An 18,493-nucleotide genomic window follows, 5' to 3' on the forward strand; every position below is an offset into this window, starting at 1 on the left:
CCGGTGGATGGCCGACACTTGGCCGGTTGGGGTAAGTTGAGATAATTTTAAGAAAGGGGAGATGAGAGATTTGAGTGAAATGGTTAAAATGAATGGAATTTGTGGGTTTTGGGCTATTTATAGGGAGGACTTTTGTGAAATTACCAAATAGTTAAATTATTTTCGCAGTCCCTGCAGGTTTGATGCGTAATTCATTTTGGTCACCTATTGTAATTTTACCTTGGAATTTTGGATTTATTCAATTTAATCCATGTTTATATTTTTCATATTTTGCAAATCGGCCCCTAACCTTTTTATTTTCTTTCTTGCGGCTCACTTTATAATCAATTTGACCCATAAATTTCAATTTATTTCAGTTTAATCCTATTTAATATTTATATTTTTTAATTTAACATTTATTTTTATTTTTTATTTTTTTTTATTTTTTATTTTTATTTTTATTTTTATTTTTATTTTTATCTTTATCTTTATTATTTGTTTTATTCTTATTTTATATTTTTAATTTAACCTTTTTTAATATTAATTTCACATTTTTAGACTATTCTAAATTTATCAAAGGTAAGTAATGCAGATCGAACTTCTAAAATTTAATTTAATTTTTAATTTTTAATTTTTAATTTTTAATTTTTAATTTTTGTAATTAAGACAATTGGGAAATCAAATTGGTTCCGATATGGCAGTACGAGGGTGCTAATCATTCCTTGACTGTAATCGACTCCCGAATCCGACATATTTCTGGTATTTGCAGATCAGATAACGGTAAGTTATGGTATCCGATCGACCAAATTAAAACGATCGGTGGCGACTCCATCGCACCAAATTAAGTTGGAACCCAATTCCAATACCACCCGAATGACGTTTAGGACAATATTTTACATAATAAATCTTGTAAATTATACAATTATTTTGATTGTAATCTAAAATATTATCGTAAAAAAGTTTATATGATATTTTCGATTATAACATAAATTCTAATTGATTGTATAAATTTTTAAAGTAACATGTAACACTTTAAATTAAAGGAATAAGGGAGTAAATTGTACGGTTTACACTCAAGCAGGGCGTGTGGAGATTCACTTCGTCAATCTGAAGATGAGTCGATCGTGTCCAATAAAGAGTATGAGCAAGCCGATCCAACCAGCGTAGTAATTGCTACAGTAATGATCAGTAAAGATTCTTGATGACCAGGTGTTAAAGCTATGAGACATACTAGTTATGCCAATGCCAATGCCAATGCCATTGCAGTAATGGCAACCCACATGATGACCATTAAAACCCACATAAAAAACCGTCGTCGCATTCGTAATCCACTTATAAGCAACATCATGATACTGAGAGACGCCAGAAATTAATAATAGAAATTAGTATATAAAAAATTAATAATAGAAATTAGTATATAAGAAATTAATAAAAAGACTTGATATAAAAAATGTCCAAATTATACCTTTTTCTCATTTAGGTGCTAATTTGGATGATCTGCAGGTCAAAAATTTGTATGCGAGAAATTAGAAAAGGTCAACAGTTAACACAATTTATGTTATTGTATATAACAAATTAATCAAAGGCTTAATACAAATAAAGTGTTCAAATTATACATTTTTTTCATATTTAGAAGTCTAAATTTTTCCGATCAATTTTGTGACCATCAATATTGTTACAACTAAGTATTTTTTTACTAGCCAAATGTTCAATACTATTAGCAATAACTCCGGCATTATTATATCAGTGAATAAATTTATCACAATTACTTGTATTTTTTTAGACTACATTTTTTTTGCATTATAATTAGCAAGGACGACCCTCCCAACTCAATTTGCTTAAGGGGTATAGAGTCTACTCTCGCTAGACCATCTGGTTGTTGGTTTAACATGTTACTTTTTGTTAAATTAATAGCATATACAATACATAACTTTTAAGATGATCGATCCTGAGACCTTCAGGGAAAGATCCCATTTCATTATTTAATTGTAAGTTTATGCATTCTATTGATCAGTGTTGGATCCAAAATATTTTTAAGGTGAATATATATATATATTAATAATATAATTTTTATACAAGGTATATACAAATACAATCTTAAAGTAGATACATTTAATAAAATAAATAATTAATAAAAATATTTGAATTTCATGATTAACACTTGTCCATCTTAAACAAAGTGTGCAACTCCGGTGCTAATGATTTTAAGAGAGATAACTAGTTAATGAAATTAACATATTTTAATATTATAGTTCTTTTTAAAATTTTGTTTTACTTTCATAATTAGAATTCATCGTAATTTTTATTCATTAATTATAAACTTTCTAAGAAACTTCAATAAATTGACTATACATACAACTGAGAATGTTTTTTTCATTTTTATTTATATAGTTTTTAAATATTAAAATAATATACATATTTTAAGAAATAACTAAATTTAATAATTTATTATAAATATTTTTAAGAGGTTAAATTTAACAATTTAATATATATTATTTTTTAATATTTTTTGGGTGGTCTCAATGGCTTTCAGCCATTGTCTAGAGTAGAGATATCCCATCACCAATATATTAAAAACTCATATTGAAAATTCATCAAAATAGTGATTTTTGTATATTAATTATAAACTTCTAAAGAAACTTCAATAAACATGCGTTGTATTGGAGAACAGTTGGATAAATATTTGAAACTCGTGGGTTATAGCAATGAGGAGACGTATTGGAATTTTAAAATGGATGGGAGTACTTGACTTAAACTTAGTGGACTTCGACTTTGCTCCAGTTGATAAGTAAAAGTTAAAATATTACTGAAGACCAAGACTTTCTCACTGTATTATAAATATGGGAATTTAAAATAGAGAAAATAATCTCATTGATCAAAAATGTCTTATAATATATAATTTTAACTAATTTTTTTTGAATTTGCCAAAATGACCAAGACTTTCTCACTGGAGTTTATCTGTATTATAAATATGGAAACAAGTGTTGGTAATGCTCAATCCCACATAGTATTGAAAACACTATTGGGAATAGTATTTAAGGCTTGGCTTTCCCACTTCCTTGTTGAGTGATAGAAAACAAGGGGGACTCTTGCGCGCCGCCGCTGCCGCCGCCTCCGTCCGTCCCGTCCTGTGTCATGTCGTGGTCGTGGTAATACGTGTCTTCGACACGTCCGCGCGAACTTCGATTTACATATTCGCATTGCGATAGTCAAAGTTCGCGTTGCGAATATGTAAACTGATTTTCGATACCGAAGATCGCGTTGCGAATTATCGATCGCATTGCGATTTACTTGATCATTTTGGCAAATCCAAAAAAAATTGGTTACAATCGTATATTATAAGGCATTTTTTGTCAATGAGATTATTTTCTCTTTAAAATAACATCTATTAATATTATGTTAAAAGAAAATTGTAATAGACTGTAAGTGAAATTTATTTCAAAATATTATTCTTTAAAGTAATTTGGATAAGATTTTCTTTTATCAAAAATAAAAAAAATATTATATTTATAGACACTCATTTTTATTCGGATTTCTTTTTATATTATGTAGTATATATTATATAATATGGTATATTATATAGTATATATGATATAGTATATTATATATTATAATTATATTTTATATTATATAGTATATATTATATATTTATATTATATAGTATATATATTATGTTATGTATATTATATAGTAAGTATTATATATATGTGATAGTATTATGTTATTTACATTATAATTGGGTTTAAAAACAGAGTCCAACTGAACCATGCCAGCCTGACTCAGCAAAGCAAGCCCGGTTAGGAGGAGAGGGTATGACCCATCCCAAGTCAACTAGGGTTCCAAACTCTAGTGGCGCTGCACGAGGGGCTCGAATGGTGTGTGAGGACCACGCGCCGGCATCACACGCTAGAACTCGCCAAACCGATAATCTCGGGGCAATTTTTTGGTGACCAAATCAGAATATTTCCCCCGATTTTCTCAGGAATATGACAATGAGTTCAACGGGAATACGAACACACAAGTAAAATCCCAGTAAAATCGGGATTTTGGTGACCTGATTCACCCTTTTTGTGTGCTATAAAAGCCTCCGGTGAGGCACTATGAAAAACACAAGGAAAATCGAGCATCAAGCAACCAAGAAACAAAACAATACACAACCAATATACGAAAACCCAAGCCAAAGTAAAAAGCAACAACATTCGAAATCAAAAACAGAAAAATCAAAGCTTAAAGCTTTGTTTCCTTGAAGGTCGTCGGGACGCGTAGAAGCCTTGTCTGGAAAGGAAAGCCACCGGAAGTTGAAGAGACATTGTTGGACTATGGTAAAACCAAAACTCTAACTGTAGAACTACGCTAGAAGGGTCCTTTTTAGGACGAATAGGCTCCGATTTTGCATATATCGAGTCGAGGAGAGTGTTTTAGGCTAGTTTGGATTTTTTTTGCCACCGGAGGTGGTGGCCGGGCGGCAGATGGGTGGCCGACACTTGGCCGGTTGGTGGTAAGTTGAGAGAATTTTAAGAAAAGGGAGATGAGAGATTTGAGTGAAATGGTTAAAATGAATAGAATTTGTGATTTTTGGGCTATTTATAGGGAAGGCCTTTATGTAATTACCAAATAGTTAAATTATTTTCGCAGACCCTACAGTTTTGACGGGTAATTCATTTTGGTCACCTTTTGTAATTTTGCCTTGGAGTTTTGAATTTATTCAATTTAATCCATGTTTATATTTTTCATATTTTGTAAATCGGCCCCTAACCTTTTTATTTTCTTTCTTGCAGCTCACTTTAGAATCAATTTGACTCATAAATTTCAATTTATTTCAGTTTAATCCTCTTTAATATTTATATTTTTTAATTTAACATTTTCTTTATTTCATTTTTTATCTTTATTTATTATTTATTTCATTCTTATTTTATATTTTTAATTTATCCTTTTTTAACATTAATTTCATATTTTTTTAGGCTATTCTAAATTTGTCAAAGGTAAGTAATTTGGATCGAACTTCTAAATTTTAATTTAACTTTTAATTTTCGTAATTAAGACAATCGAGAAATCAAATTGGTACCGAAAGGGCAGTACGGGGGTGCTAATCATTCTCTGACTGTAATTGACTCTCAAATCCGACATACTTCTGGTAAGTTGTAGATTAGATAACGATAAATTATGGTATCCGATCGACCAAATTAAAGCGATCGGTAGCGACTCCATCACACCAAATTAAGTCGGAACCCGATTCCGGGGGCGGTTACGACAATATTTTACATAATAAATCTTGTAAATTACATAATTATTCTGATTGTAATCTAAAATATTATCGTAAAAAAAGTTTATATGATATTTTCGATTATAACATAAATTCTAATTGATTGAATAAATTTTTAAAGTAACATGTAACACTTCAAATTAAAGGAATAGAAAAGGAATGAGGGAGTAAATTGTACGGTTTACACTCAAGCAGGGCGTGTGGAGATTCACTTCAACAATCTGAAGATGAGTCGATCGTGTCCAATAAGAGTATGAGCAAGCCGATCCAAACCAGCGTAGTAATTGGTACAGTAATGATCAGTAAAGATTCTTGATGATCAGGTGTTAAAGCTATGAGACATACTAGATATGCCTATGCCAATGCCAATGCCAATGCCAATGCCATTGCAGTAATGGCAGCCCACATGATGACCATTAAAACCCACATAAAAAACCGTCGTCGCATTCGTAATCCACTTAAAAGCAGCATGATGATACTGAGAGACGCCAGAAATTAATAATAGAAATTAGTATATAAGAAATTAATAAAAAGACTTAATATAAAAAATGTCCAAATTATACCTTTTTCTCATTTAGGTGCTAATTTGGATGATCTGCCGGTCAAAAATTTGTATGCGAGAAATTAGTAAAAGTCAACAGTTAACACAATTTATGTTATCGTATATAACAAAGTAATAAAAGGCTTAATACAAATAAAGTGTTCAAATTATACATTTTTTTAATATTTAGGAGTCTAAATTTTTTCCGATCAATTTAAGTGTCCAACTTTTTTCACGTTATACTTTTAAGTGTTTCGACCGTAATGGACGGTAAATATTATAGGTTGAGAATAGCACTATCGAATTTTATGTTAAATTGCTAATTTGGATGATCGGACGTTTAAAAATTTGTATGTAAGAAATTAGTAACAGTTAACACAATTTATGTTATTGTATATAAGAAATTAATAAAAGGTTTAATACAAACAAATGTTTAAATTATACTTTTTTTGCATATTTAGGTGTCTAAATTTTTTTCCGGTCAATTCAAGTACTTAACATTTCCAACATTACAGTTTTGGGTATCTTAGCTGTAACGAGCGTTAAATTATATCTTTAAGTGACATGTGTGGTGTTTATGTAATTTTAAAAATTTTGTTGTAAAAATTTAAAAAAATTATATTAAAAACCCATAATTTCTCTAAAATTACAAAAATAAAATCAAATCCCTAACCCTAGCCCTACCCCTATCATCGCTATTACCGGCCATAACTATCACCATCACCACCCTTAGCATCTCCTTTGTTGGTCGTCATCTTCTTTGTTGTCACATGCGCCGTCAGGTTGTCTGGGTATCGTGATTTTGTCGTTTGGGATTTAGATTTGTCGTTTGGGATTTAGCTTTGTCGTTTGGGATTTAGCTTTGTCGTTTTATTCATAGATTGTTTGTCAGGTTTATGGGTTTCGAGTTGTCGTGTTTAGCTGTTTGTCAAGTGGAGATTCGGTCGATGGCAACAACAGCAAACAGAGACAACAAACGTGGATATAGAGACTGGAATTAAGATTTGGTTTTGGGGTTTTTTAAGAGTCAAGAAACATTTGGGTTTTTCTATAAAAATATATAATTTTAAGTTTTATAAAAAATATAAATTTTTAAAATTTTATAAAGACGACACGCGCCATTTAATGATCGTGACGATATAGTCACCTAGAAGTGTAACGTTGAAAACGTTAGACACATGGATTGAACGAAAAATAGTTTAGGCACCTAAATGAAAAAATGTATATTTTAACACTTATTTTTACATTAAGCCATATTAAAAATTAACTTTTAAACAATTTACATGTAATATATTAGCAACAAGATTGACATTTGGCAAAGGGAGATATCTTCTCTTTTGATCTGTTAAAAAAGAAGCATTATTTAGAAAGTGTATATGAATTGAAAACGTTTTTTATTAAGCTAAGGTGATTACAAGTAGTATTTGTTCTAAATATATTCTCAATCATTTGACAATGAACGCTCAATCACTCTGCTACAGTCACTGGTGCTTGAACCCGTTACCTCTAAAAACAAAAACGATTGTAACACCCTAATCCTATACGACTCGAAAGTCGACTAATTAAGATATTACATTGAACCATCGAAATGGCTAACCCAAAAATCTTTCTTTTAAAACATGTGTAAAACCACATTTAAATTCATCAATCCAGTTATAAAACAAAAGCATATTGTTTAAGTTTACAACTATGAGGAGCTCCAAAAATATAATTCAAAATAATACAATCCGAGTATTTAAAAATAGAGTTACAACTCAATTACAAGAAGGTCTATGATGGGTACATGCCCTCGAAACGACTAAAGACGTACTATGATATGCTCTAGTTTTCTGGAAAGCTAATTGCGTGATAAGCTCCTTGAACGCTCCTCCTAAGGACTTGTGCATAGAAACATATTCAGAACGCTGAGCTCACTAGTCCAGTGCCACACTAACAACTAAATCATAATATAGGTAATCATCATGGTTAAACTAGCAAGTATGGAAGTAAGTAAGCATGCACTTGTGTTATGCTCGACAATACAAGGAATCATGGTATGGTTGGAGGGTTCGTTGCATCTTGGGACTCATACCCCTCTAGCCTACTTGGGGTAGGTTTCGAATTTTCTTCATCGGAAGCTACACCAAACTAACCCACTCCTTGTGAGTATTCAGGGCCTTACGCTTGGTTAGCAAGAAAAGTGCCTTGCGCACTAAATAAAGCATATTCAAATATTATATTCTAACCAGATGATTGTCATATGCAAGAGTAACTTGGGTATCCTTGGTGTTTCCCGAGTATCACACAAAGGCTAATTTTATGACATGTTAACTCATAAGAGTTTCTTGTATTTTTGATGTAGTTATTAGTTGTTCTTACTTATAGTTTTATTGATGAAATATTAACAATCCTTGACCCTGTCCCCATTATCCATTCCAAGCTAGGCTCGTGCCTAAATCTGCTCAGGAATATCGATACTCGCAAATGTAGTATCGATACTGACGCTTCAGTATCGATACCAACCCTTGCTATCGATACCAAAATAGTATATTGGAATTTGAGATGACTAGACGATATCGATACTCGTAGGGGAGTGATATACTAGATTTTGCTTCGATGTTTTGTGAATTTAATTGGGTATCGATACCCCTACTTCGGATATCAATACTCCTTACTCAATATTGATACTCTCATGAGTACCAATACAAAAATTGATTATTGGAATTTGAAATTCATTTAGGGTATTGATGTCATCCCTCGAGTATCGATACCATCCTAACAATATTGATATCTCTTGAAGAACGGTATTGATACTATTCTTCTAGTATCAATATTTGATCCCAGAATTGCTCCACTTGAGCATGAAATCACCCTTAACTCTACTCATTTGTCCCCCTTTAGGCCCTTAACTTTTATTAGAGTTTTATGTAAGTTTATATGAGTCAAAAAGAGTCAATTTTCATGTTGAATAGCATCAAAGAGTAAAATCTACCATGCAAGCTTTCACATGCTTCATAATCTCCAACAAGCTAGCTGATCATCTCTAATGATTCTCAAGTGGTATAGAGGAGTTTTAAATGTGTTACTTGAATTTCCTAGTTGTTGGAAAAGTTCCCAACTCAACTAAGGACCAACTTCTCTTTGCCTTTGGTCTTGGAGCACTCCCCGACTTCTTTCATTAGTCAAGACAAGATGAATGAGTTACCTAGAAGCTTGGATTGAAGTCAAAAGCACTTCCTACAACTTAAACCTACTAAAAACGAGCTAGAACCACTTGGATTCTAAACCCCCACTAAAATCTATTTTTTGGTAACCTTAGCCAAACCTGAGATTGATGGCTTGAAAGGAAGCTTAGGATGGGATGATTTCAACTCATACCTCTCGATTTTAGAAATGGGCTTGCAAGACTACCAACTTTTAAACTTTGCTAAGCTTCTTGATGGAGAAGAATAAGATAAGAATAAGGGGAGAAGACACACTTTATGAAGAAAAAGAGATGAAACAGAAACATACGTGATATCACCAACAATTAAGGGGATTTAGCTTTAGTTTAAAAAATTGGGATATTTGCTACTTTAGTCTTTCCACTTTCATGCTAAGATTAAATATGCCCTTTTTCCTCAATTATTGGGCTCAACACAAGCCCAAATCAATTAATTCTTAGGCTTCCTTACAACCAATGGGTTTATCCGAAACCTCTCTCAGTTTAGCCCGAAACTCCTAATCCGATTCGGGACGTTACAACGGTTTCTTTAATCACTGATGTAAATTTGCAACTTAAATTACATAAACCAATTATAGAGTGTGATATAACATATTTCATTTCTATATATTGGATGAAGATTAAAATTTTAAAAATACAAAAAATAAAAATAATTATATTAAGATATATGAATTAAATACATTACTTCATTACAGAACATGTACTAATAAAATATTTTGGAATACAAATCCTCTGCCCCTAAACTCTATCCCCATTTGTGCCCCTTCAAACAAATTGATCCACGTGTTCCCTTCTTTTTTATTTCTCATGTCATTTATTTTAAACATTAAATTTATTTTGAAAATTTTAAATTAAAAGTAAAATGTCGAATATAAATTACTAGGAAATGGTAGTAAAAATAATAAAATTATATTTTTTATTCATAGAATAGAAAAATAAAAATATTTTTGATTTTTATAGTTTAAAAATTTTAATTAATATTTTAATTTATACTTGACGTTTTTAAATTATAATTTATATTTTAAATTAATTTTTTAATCATAAGTGAATATAAGATAATATTGTTCGAAAAACTCTCAACTATTTGATATTGAACGTTCATACACTCATGCAGACGTGCTCAAACATCAGGGGATAATAATTCCATAACCACTGAGGTTGGCTCATGCAGATTTTAAAATTAACATAAAATAAATATAAAAATAATGTAAATAATATTATTTAAATAATTAAATTTATAAATTATTGTCAATTCAAATATAATAATAAAATTTCAAAATTTAATTAAAAATTATATAAAATTAAAAATAAATATATTAATTAATTGACACAATTTTAATGAGTTAAATATATAATATAAATGAAATATAAATTTTTATAGACTCTTTAACATATTTAAGTTGAATTACACATTTACTTAAATTATAATTGTATCAATTAATTAATATTTTTTTAATTTTATATATTTTTAATCGAGGCTTGAAATTATTTTTAAATGAAAAAATAATTTATATATTTAATTATTTAAATAATATTATTTGCATCAATTTTATGTTAATTTATATGTTTAAAGATTGACTATTAATTTAAAGTATAATTTAAGAACGCCAAGTATGAACCAAAATATTAATTAAAAATGTTAGTGTTGATGGTGTTTATACTCTTTGTCAATTATATTTATTTATTTATAATTTTTTTAAGTTGTTTGGTTGAGTTTTTAACCCTCTATTTGTACAATCCTATTTCATTATTTAATGGTTAGCTTGTGCATTCTAATGATCGATACTGGGTCCAAAATATTTATTTATGATAAACATATATATTAATAACATAATTTTTATACGAGATAGTACAAATAAAATTTTAAAATTAACACTCTTAATAAAATAAATAATTAAAAAAGAGTTAAATTTTATGATAGATACTTATCTACCCTAAATAAAACTTGTAAGGTGTAAACCCGGTGTTAATGGTTTTAAGAGAGGAAATGTTTATTTATTAATTATAAACTTTCTAAGAAGCTTCAATAAATTGACTATACATACAACATTAGAATTTAATGAAGTTCGTATTCATTTACGAAACTCTTATAAGGTGAGACGAGTTGACTTTTGTAAGAAGCCGATAACTGAGAACGTTTTTACTTCAGTTTTAGTAACGAATACACACGATCTTCATCTCTCGGACCAACCCTTGTGGGATAGTCTTATGACTAGTCGTGTTGATTTGTTTGACCAGAGGCGGCTATTAGGGCCTTAGGAGAGCACCCTGAATCCCTGATTGCTCATAGATGCCTCTAATTTTTAATCCTATCTTTTATATTTATAATTATTTTTTAACTTTTAAATTTCAATTTTTCTTTTTCTAACTGACCCCTTAACTATTTTTAAAATTTTCAAGTGAGACCTTAATTTTTTTACTTTTTTATATTTATAATTGAGGTCTTAAATCTTTTTCAATCTCACTTTGTACTTTTATAATTAATGCCTCTAATTTTTTAACCTCACTTTCTACCTTTATAATTGAGGCCATTAATGTTTTTCAATATCATTTTATTTTTATAATTAGACCTCTAATTTAATCATTTTTTAAGATTTATTAATGTAATATTAAATTAATTATTTAAGGTAATAGAATATACTTTCATTCTATAAAAATCTATTTTTAATTTTATTTAGGTCTCGAAAATATCCGAGACAACTCTATTTATCTCATAAATAAAAGGAATCCAAATCCTCTACCCGAGCTTATACCCCTAGGTGCCCCTTTAGAAAAAAACAAGCCGGATCTTCTATTCCACACATTCTAAGAACAAAACTTCAAAATCCACCATTAAAGATAACAACATAAGTATTTTTTTTATTTATTATGAAGTAATACATCTAAACCGTAAGACATGGAATAATTTATCCTACTAACTGTAATACATTAAGCTTATACATAACTACAGCAGAAGCCAAGCCAGCTGAAAAAGTTCGTCATTTTTGCTACCGCAGTTTGTGGAATGATTGTATGTGGATGGCTTTAAACGCTGCCCAGACGTGTGAAGATGGCATATTTCAATCTGATCACTGATTTTTGAAGAATCTTAACCAATCTCATTATCATTCGAATTGCGTGTCCAAGAAAAAGTAGGAGCATCAAAAGGAGCCAAGCCAACAGAGATATACTTACAGTACTATATATCGAAGTCTCTGTATGAGGAGGTGTTAAAGCGTCGACAGATTGTAGGTATGCGACGGCCATTGCAGTAACGGCAGCCCACATGGTGATCATTAAAACCCACATAAAAAATTCATACTTCAATGGTAATCCACTTATAAGCAGCAAGATGATGCTTAGTGATGCCAGGAAACCAAATGTATTAAATTTGACGAATTTGTCATATAGGCTTGGACGATTATATGCCAATATGGAGTATCCTGCATTATGAGACGTTACGTCTGAAACTTCACTCTTTCCATTTTCTTGCCAAACACCACTAGGAGGATTGATTCCCGCTTGGAATGCCATGGTCGCTAGCAAGATAGCCACTACCATCAGGGTCTTATATTGTTTTTCCACCCAAGCTTTTTTAACAGACTTCTTCCCATTTTCCCTTCTCTTTGGTTTCGATATCCCATTTGATTGATCCTGCGTGGACAATAAGATCTTCGTTCTTGTTGCTCTGAGTTCACGATTTGACAAAGGCTTGTATTTCGCACGAGTAGCTCCCATCCTTTGAAGTGACTCCACAACCTCCTTCATATCTCTTTGGTTTTGTGATAAAAGATCAAGTGCTGTGAAACCATCTTCATTCTCACAATTCACGTCTACTGTTGTGTTAGAAATTAGAAAGTTTATGGTCTGCACACAAGTTGTTTGCATTACTAATTATTTGGAGATTCATTTAAAACACTTCAAGGATAAAAAACAATTAAAAAGATACACTGCACGAGGATCAGTGCACACCTGTGTTTGTTTAGCAGCTATTGCCAGATGCAAGATGGTGTTACCGTCGTCATTCTTAGAATTCAAGAACTCGTGATCTGAAACTCTTTCCACCAACAATCGCAATGCGTCCAACTGGTTGCACCTCACGCATGCATGTAAAACTGTCTCACCTTGCTCCATTAGCACTCGAGCTGCCCAAGGTCTGGCATCAACCAGCTCTCTCAACAAACCAAGGTGACCCTTCATGGCTGCAATATGAATAGGGTTCCTCCCATCAACATCACAAACAAGACACATATCAGGGTCAACCTGCAGTAAGCTTTTCGCAACTTGCAGGTGCCCTTTTGCTGCGGCTAAGTGAAGCGGCGATGACTTGCGGGAATCGACTTCTTTGGCTAGCTCAGGCTTACGAGTAAGAATTTCATCGACGAATTCGAGATGGCCGAGCATGGAAGCAACGTGTAGAGGGGTTTCAGGGTAACGTCCAGTGATGAATCTGTCAAGAAGAAGTGCATCCTCTTGAAGCAAATTCAACAACGAACTCTTGCTGCCTTCCAAACATGCGTTATAAAGCCTCTTCTCCATTTTTTACTTTGAAATTCACAAAAACGAAACGGTATGATTCCTAAATACTGTAGTGTCCATATATATAGATAGAGGTTCAGTTGTAATAATTAGTGTAAAAGAAAACTAAAATGTAATTTAGGTTTATGTGTATGGAAGTTTATAAGCCGTCAAATCACGTTAATTCTATTTGTTGGTGCACTAATTTATATTAGATTAATATTTTATCTGTAAATTAAAAGTTGGTATATATTATTAAAAATGAAAGTAAATAATTTTTTACTAATATAATATTATCGATATAGAATTACATCTTATCAATATATTAAATTTAAATATTATTTATATATTATATTAAAATATTATTTTAATATTTTAATATAATATATGTTAGAAAAATATATGTTAGAAAAGAATGTAATTCCGAACATTAATAGGAAAAATAAAAGTCAATTTAGGAAATTAATTTTTAGGGTAAAGTATACAAATGGTCATCCGACTATAGGATGTCGTTTTGTTGAGTATCTCAACTATTAAAAATTATAAAATTGTCTCCCAACTATAATGCGTTGTTTTGTTGAGTTTCTCGGCTATTAAAAGTTACAAAATAGTTATTTGACTATTCATACGTTCTAAATTCATCATTTTATATTAAAAAATTGATGGTTGTGTGAGCTGGACGTTAACCTATTGATTATTATATGGTAAGCTTATATTTTAATGATGTATATTAGCATTAACATTGCTTCCAAACATGGCTCAACGACATAATATAAACGGAGAGTCGATCCACAAAATACATCTTTAACGATTATAATATCAAATTTTATCATATCCCAATTAACATGTTAACATTCATCTTAGACGACCGTCAATTTTTTAACATAAAAATATGAGTTTCAAACACATTAATAGTTGGGAGACCATTTTGTAACTTTTAATAGTCGGATGACTCAACAAATTAATGTCATATAGACAGATGACCATTTTATAACTTTTAGTACTAGTTGAGGACTCAATAAAATAATATTTTATAGTAAGAGGACCGTTTTAAATTTTAATTCCACAAATGAAATGAGATGAATTTAGTCCTCGCATCTCTAGATTTTTTTCTTTTAATTTTTTTATTGACTAAGAGGATTGTATCGTCAACCTTTAGTGAAGCTACCATCACCCATACTTTATCACATTTCATGTTATTTTCTCTTTTTTAATCTATTTAGTGTTTTTTATATTTAACTTTTTATGTTATTTTATTTTAATAAATATTTTTAATTTCTAATGAAAATTATGATTTTTTTCTCTTATACCACATTTTCTTTTTTTTCATTTCAGGGTCTGATTTGATGCTCATCTTTTAATAGACATTCATTACATCATTTTATTGATTTATCATTGTTTTAAACTCACATTAATTATATTTTATGGATATGAGCTCGCAATCACTAAAGGTATATCCTGATTGAGTGATTAAGTTATGGTAAAAGCAGTTTATCAATATGTCATTATTTTAATATATATTAATAATGTTTATCTTCTATCATCAATATTTTTTTTCTTTATGTCTATCATTTATTTTAATTGTTTGATTAATTTTTAACTCTATTGTAGGATCCTATTTTACTCTTTCGTAATTAGTTTGTGCGCTCTTCAAAAAATGAATTGTTAATGAAATTAGTCTCTAGTTTTATAAATTTTAGTTATATTTTATCTTTATTTTATAAAATTATCTATTATTATTAATTTTAAAAAAAAACTTTAAAAATGGTCATGTATGATATATTTCAACTAATATTTAAAGGTAAAAAATAAACAAAACATTAAAATAACTTTTTATTCTATTTCAGCAATATTTAGTAGATTAAAGGTTTAAAGCTTTACATTTAAATATACAAGTGATATTCTAGGAATCAGTCAAGAAGAGTTTTTTATTTGATTTATTTCGACTTAAAGCCGTTAAAAAGTCTGTAATTTTATTAAGGTCACGTTTAATATGATGAATCTTTACTTCCCAAACAGTGGTGGAAGATGATAAAATTTAGGATGACCAACTTAATTTAAAAAAAAAATAAGTGGTTTAAATTAAAAAAATTTAAAAATTTGAAGAGTTTAGTTTATATTTTTATAAATAAACTAGGGTCTAATTAAAATTTTTAAAATTTTGAAAGATTTAATAAGAATTTTTTAAAATTATGGAATGGGATTAAATTAATAACATTGAAAAAAATTTAAAGTTTAATATGAATTTCTAAAAGTTTTGGGGAATCAATTTTTTTTTTAATTTTAAGGGTCTACTTATACTATTTAAAATTTTGGGGGAGTCATGGCCCACTTGCCTTCTCACTACAAGAAAATGTACCTTTAGGGACAATGCAAATGGTCACTAAAAGCACTAATTTTAGACACTAAAATGCATAGTGATAAAATTTTCAAGTCATCACTATTACATTAGTGACAATCATTCTAACACTTGTCACAATTGTTCGTTTTTTGTGACCATCTATTCAACACAACTATCAATATAAATTGTGACGATTTTTTAAACTAAAAATATATTTTGTGACTATCAATATTGTCTAAGTATTTTTTACTGGCCAAATGTTCGATACTATTTTTAATAGGAATTGTAATAAATTTATTTGACACTGAAAGTATATTTTGTGACCACCAATATTGATTTATATTAGTGATGACTTAAATGAATTGTCACAATTACTTGTATTTTTGTGACTACATTTTTTGTGCATTATAATTAGCATGAACGACCCTCCCAACCCAATTTGCTTAAGGGGTCTAGTGTCTGCTCTCGCTAGATCATCTTGTTGTTGGTTTAACATGTTATGTTTTGCTAAATTAATAGCATATACAATACATAACTTTTAAGATGATTGAACCTGAGACCTTCACGGAAAGAGTGCAACGCCTAGCCACTATGCTGAGAAAGAAATATATGTTGTTGACAAAAAAATAATAATATTTATGTTAAATTGTTATTGAAATTAATTTTATTTATTTTAATATATATAATATTGATTATTATTGTAATAATTTTATTAAATTTTCTATGATTTCTCATATGAAATACGTTTGTGGAAGATAAATATAAAAAATAATTAGGTTTATTTTAAAATATAATCATATAAATATTAAGATTTAAATCTAAAGTAATACCAAACGTTCTTAAATTATATTTAAAAAATAAAAATATTTGACAATGTATTAACCCCTTGTAGTGAAAGTCCTAAATTAAAAAAGAAAGTACTAATAATTAACTGGTGTTTGCAAAATTCACATATATCTCCATAATGATCATAAATTAAACATAAAAATTAATCAATTATTTTAAAAAAAATAATCATAATTGAATATTAAATGACACTATCAAAGCTTATAGTATCATCGGTCATTTATTTCATTAATAAAATAAAAATCATAATAATATAATACAATATATTTAAAAGATTTAAGTAATTTTATTAGTCACTTATTATTCATATAGTCATTGTACAATTTGGATGGTTATTGAAATTTAAAATTTTAAAATGTATACAAACTAACATTAATCAAATTAGAGCATAAGACTAATAACAAAATTTTACCATTTGACAAACTAGTTTATCTTAACAACAATTTTAATTATTATTGATGTCAATATTTATCGCAACAAAAAGTAAAATTTTATGTGGCAGTCAACTCTATTGTCACAATAAATATCAAATAATAGTGATCACTTTATATATCATCACTATCATATCATTTCTCGCCAAGGAAAGAATTATGCCAATTTGCGTATTCTAGCAGTGTCAAATTTTTTGTTACGGTGAAATTTATATCATAATTATATAATTATAGTGAGAATTTAATTGTGAGAAAATTATAATCATAATAGTTATTACTATAATAGTGACGAAATAAAATTACATCACACTTATTTTTATGATAGTGTCGTACAAAATTTTTATCACCAAAAGTTTAATATTTATGACAAATTTACTAATAATCACTAGTAAAAAAATGTTATTGTCACAATTATGAATGATAATAGTGACCACTTAATATGTTATAACTATTACATCGTTTCTTGTTTAAAAAGGTGATGTCAATTCAAGAATTTTATTAGTGACTAAATACAAGTAGAACACAATTATTCACTTTAATAGTGATTAAGATTATTGTCGTCACAAATCACCAACTAACATTAATGACAAAAACAATTATCGTCACAAATCTCCAACTAAGATTAGTGACAAAAACAATTATTGTCACAAATCATCAACAAAGACTGGTGATAAAATATTTTCATTACAATTATGAATAGTAACAGTGACTAAATAATATATTGTCACTATTATAATTTTTTTTTGGAGAAAATAAGTTGGTGTCAATTCAACAATTCTATTAGTGACAAATTGATAATAACTTGTTTTGGTCACAATAAAACACTATTAGTGATGAATTACTTGTGATGAACTTCAAAGTTGTCAGAATTATTATCTAAAGAGTGACAAAATAAAAATAAGTCTCAATTACTCATTTCAAAAGTGACAAAAATAATTTTCATTATAAATAACATACCTTTTGTGACGAAAATCTTTAGTGTCATGGTTAAATGGTCACTAAAAAAACAACTTAATTCTTGTAGTGTGTTCCATCACTGCTCCTAATCTTGGTCCAACAGAAATTTTGTTGCATCCACAATGACATTATCTTCTAATGCAAACGGTTCATGACCAAAACTTCAATACAACCAATTTTTATTTCGATTTTCTTGAATCTCAAATTACATGCATGTTTTAAAGCATCGTGCACCACTTATAATTTAGAAAGGAAAGCATAATAAATTTTTAGACTTTGTGAACAGAAATATCTTATTGTTCCATTGTTATGAGCTTTGACCCAACCATAGGTAGGTCTTCTCCGTTGCAAAGCCTCACGTACAGTTGCATGTTGTAGCAAACCTTTGCCTTGATTAGTTGCAGCTCGAGCAAGGATAAACAACTCTCAATGGTGC

The 18,493-nt window shown here is 29.3% G+C and overlaps 1 protein-coding gene across 1 annotated transcript; it reads right to left on the reverse strand.

Moving 5' to 3' along the window:
• Nucleotides 1-5,455: 5,455 nt before the first annotated feature.
• On the reverse strand, nucleotides 5,456-13,503 carry LOC120161083 (ankyrin repeat-containing protein At5g02620-like). The gene is made up of 4 exons (XM_039171371.1): nucleotides 12,937-13,503; nucleotides 12,226-12,831; nucleotides 9,174-9,176; nucleotides 5,456-5,596 (listed from the first exon to the last, which is right to left on the reverse strand). The coding sequence occupies exons 1-4, from the start codon at nucleotides 13,501-13,503 to the stop codon at nucleotides 5,456-5,458; spliced, it is 1,317 nt and encodes a 438-aa protein (XP_039027302.1).
• Nucleotides 13,504-18,493: the final 4,990 nt, after the last annotated feature.

This window comes from Hibiscus syriacus, unplaced genomic scaffold, assembly GCF_006381635.1.
Source record: "Hibiscus syriacus cultivar Baekdansim isolate YM2019G1 unplaced genomic scaffold, ASM638163v2 tig00002880_pilon, whole genome shotgun sequence".
Classification (NCBI taxonomy): domain Eukaryota; kingdom Viridiplantae; phylum Streptophyta; class Magnoliopsida; order Malvales; family Malvaceae; genus Hibiscus; species Hibiscus syriacus.

Bases quoted from the DNA above. Each gene is read 5' to 3' on its own strand.
- LOC120161083 (XM_039171371.1), bottom strand. From the start codon at position 13,503: ATGGAGAAGAGGCTTTATAACGCATGTTTGGAAGGCAGCAAGAGTTCG. The intron at 12,832-12,936 runs GTGTGCACTGAT...ACTTGTGTGCAG, and splicing joins TAGCTGCTAAACAAACACAG to ACCATAAACTTTCTAATTTC.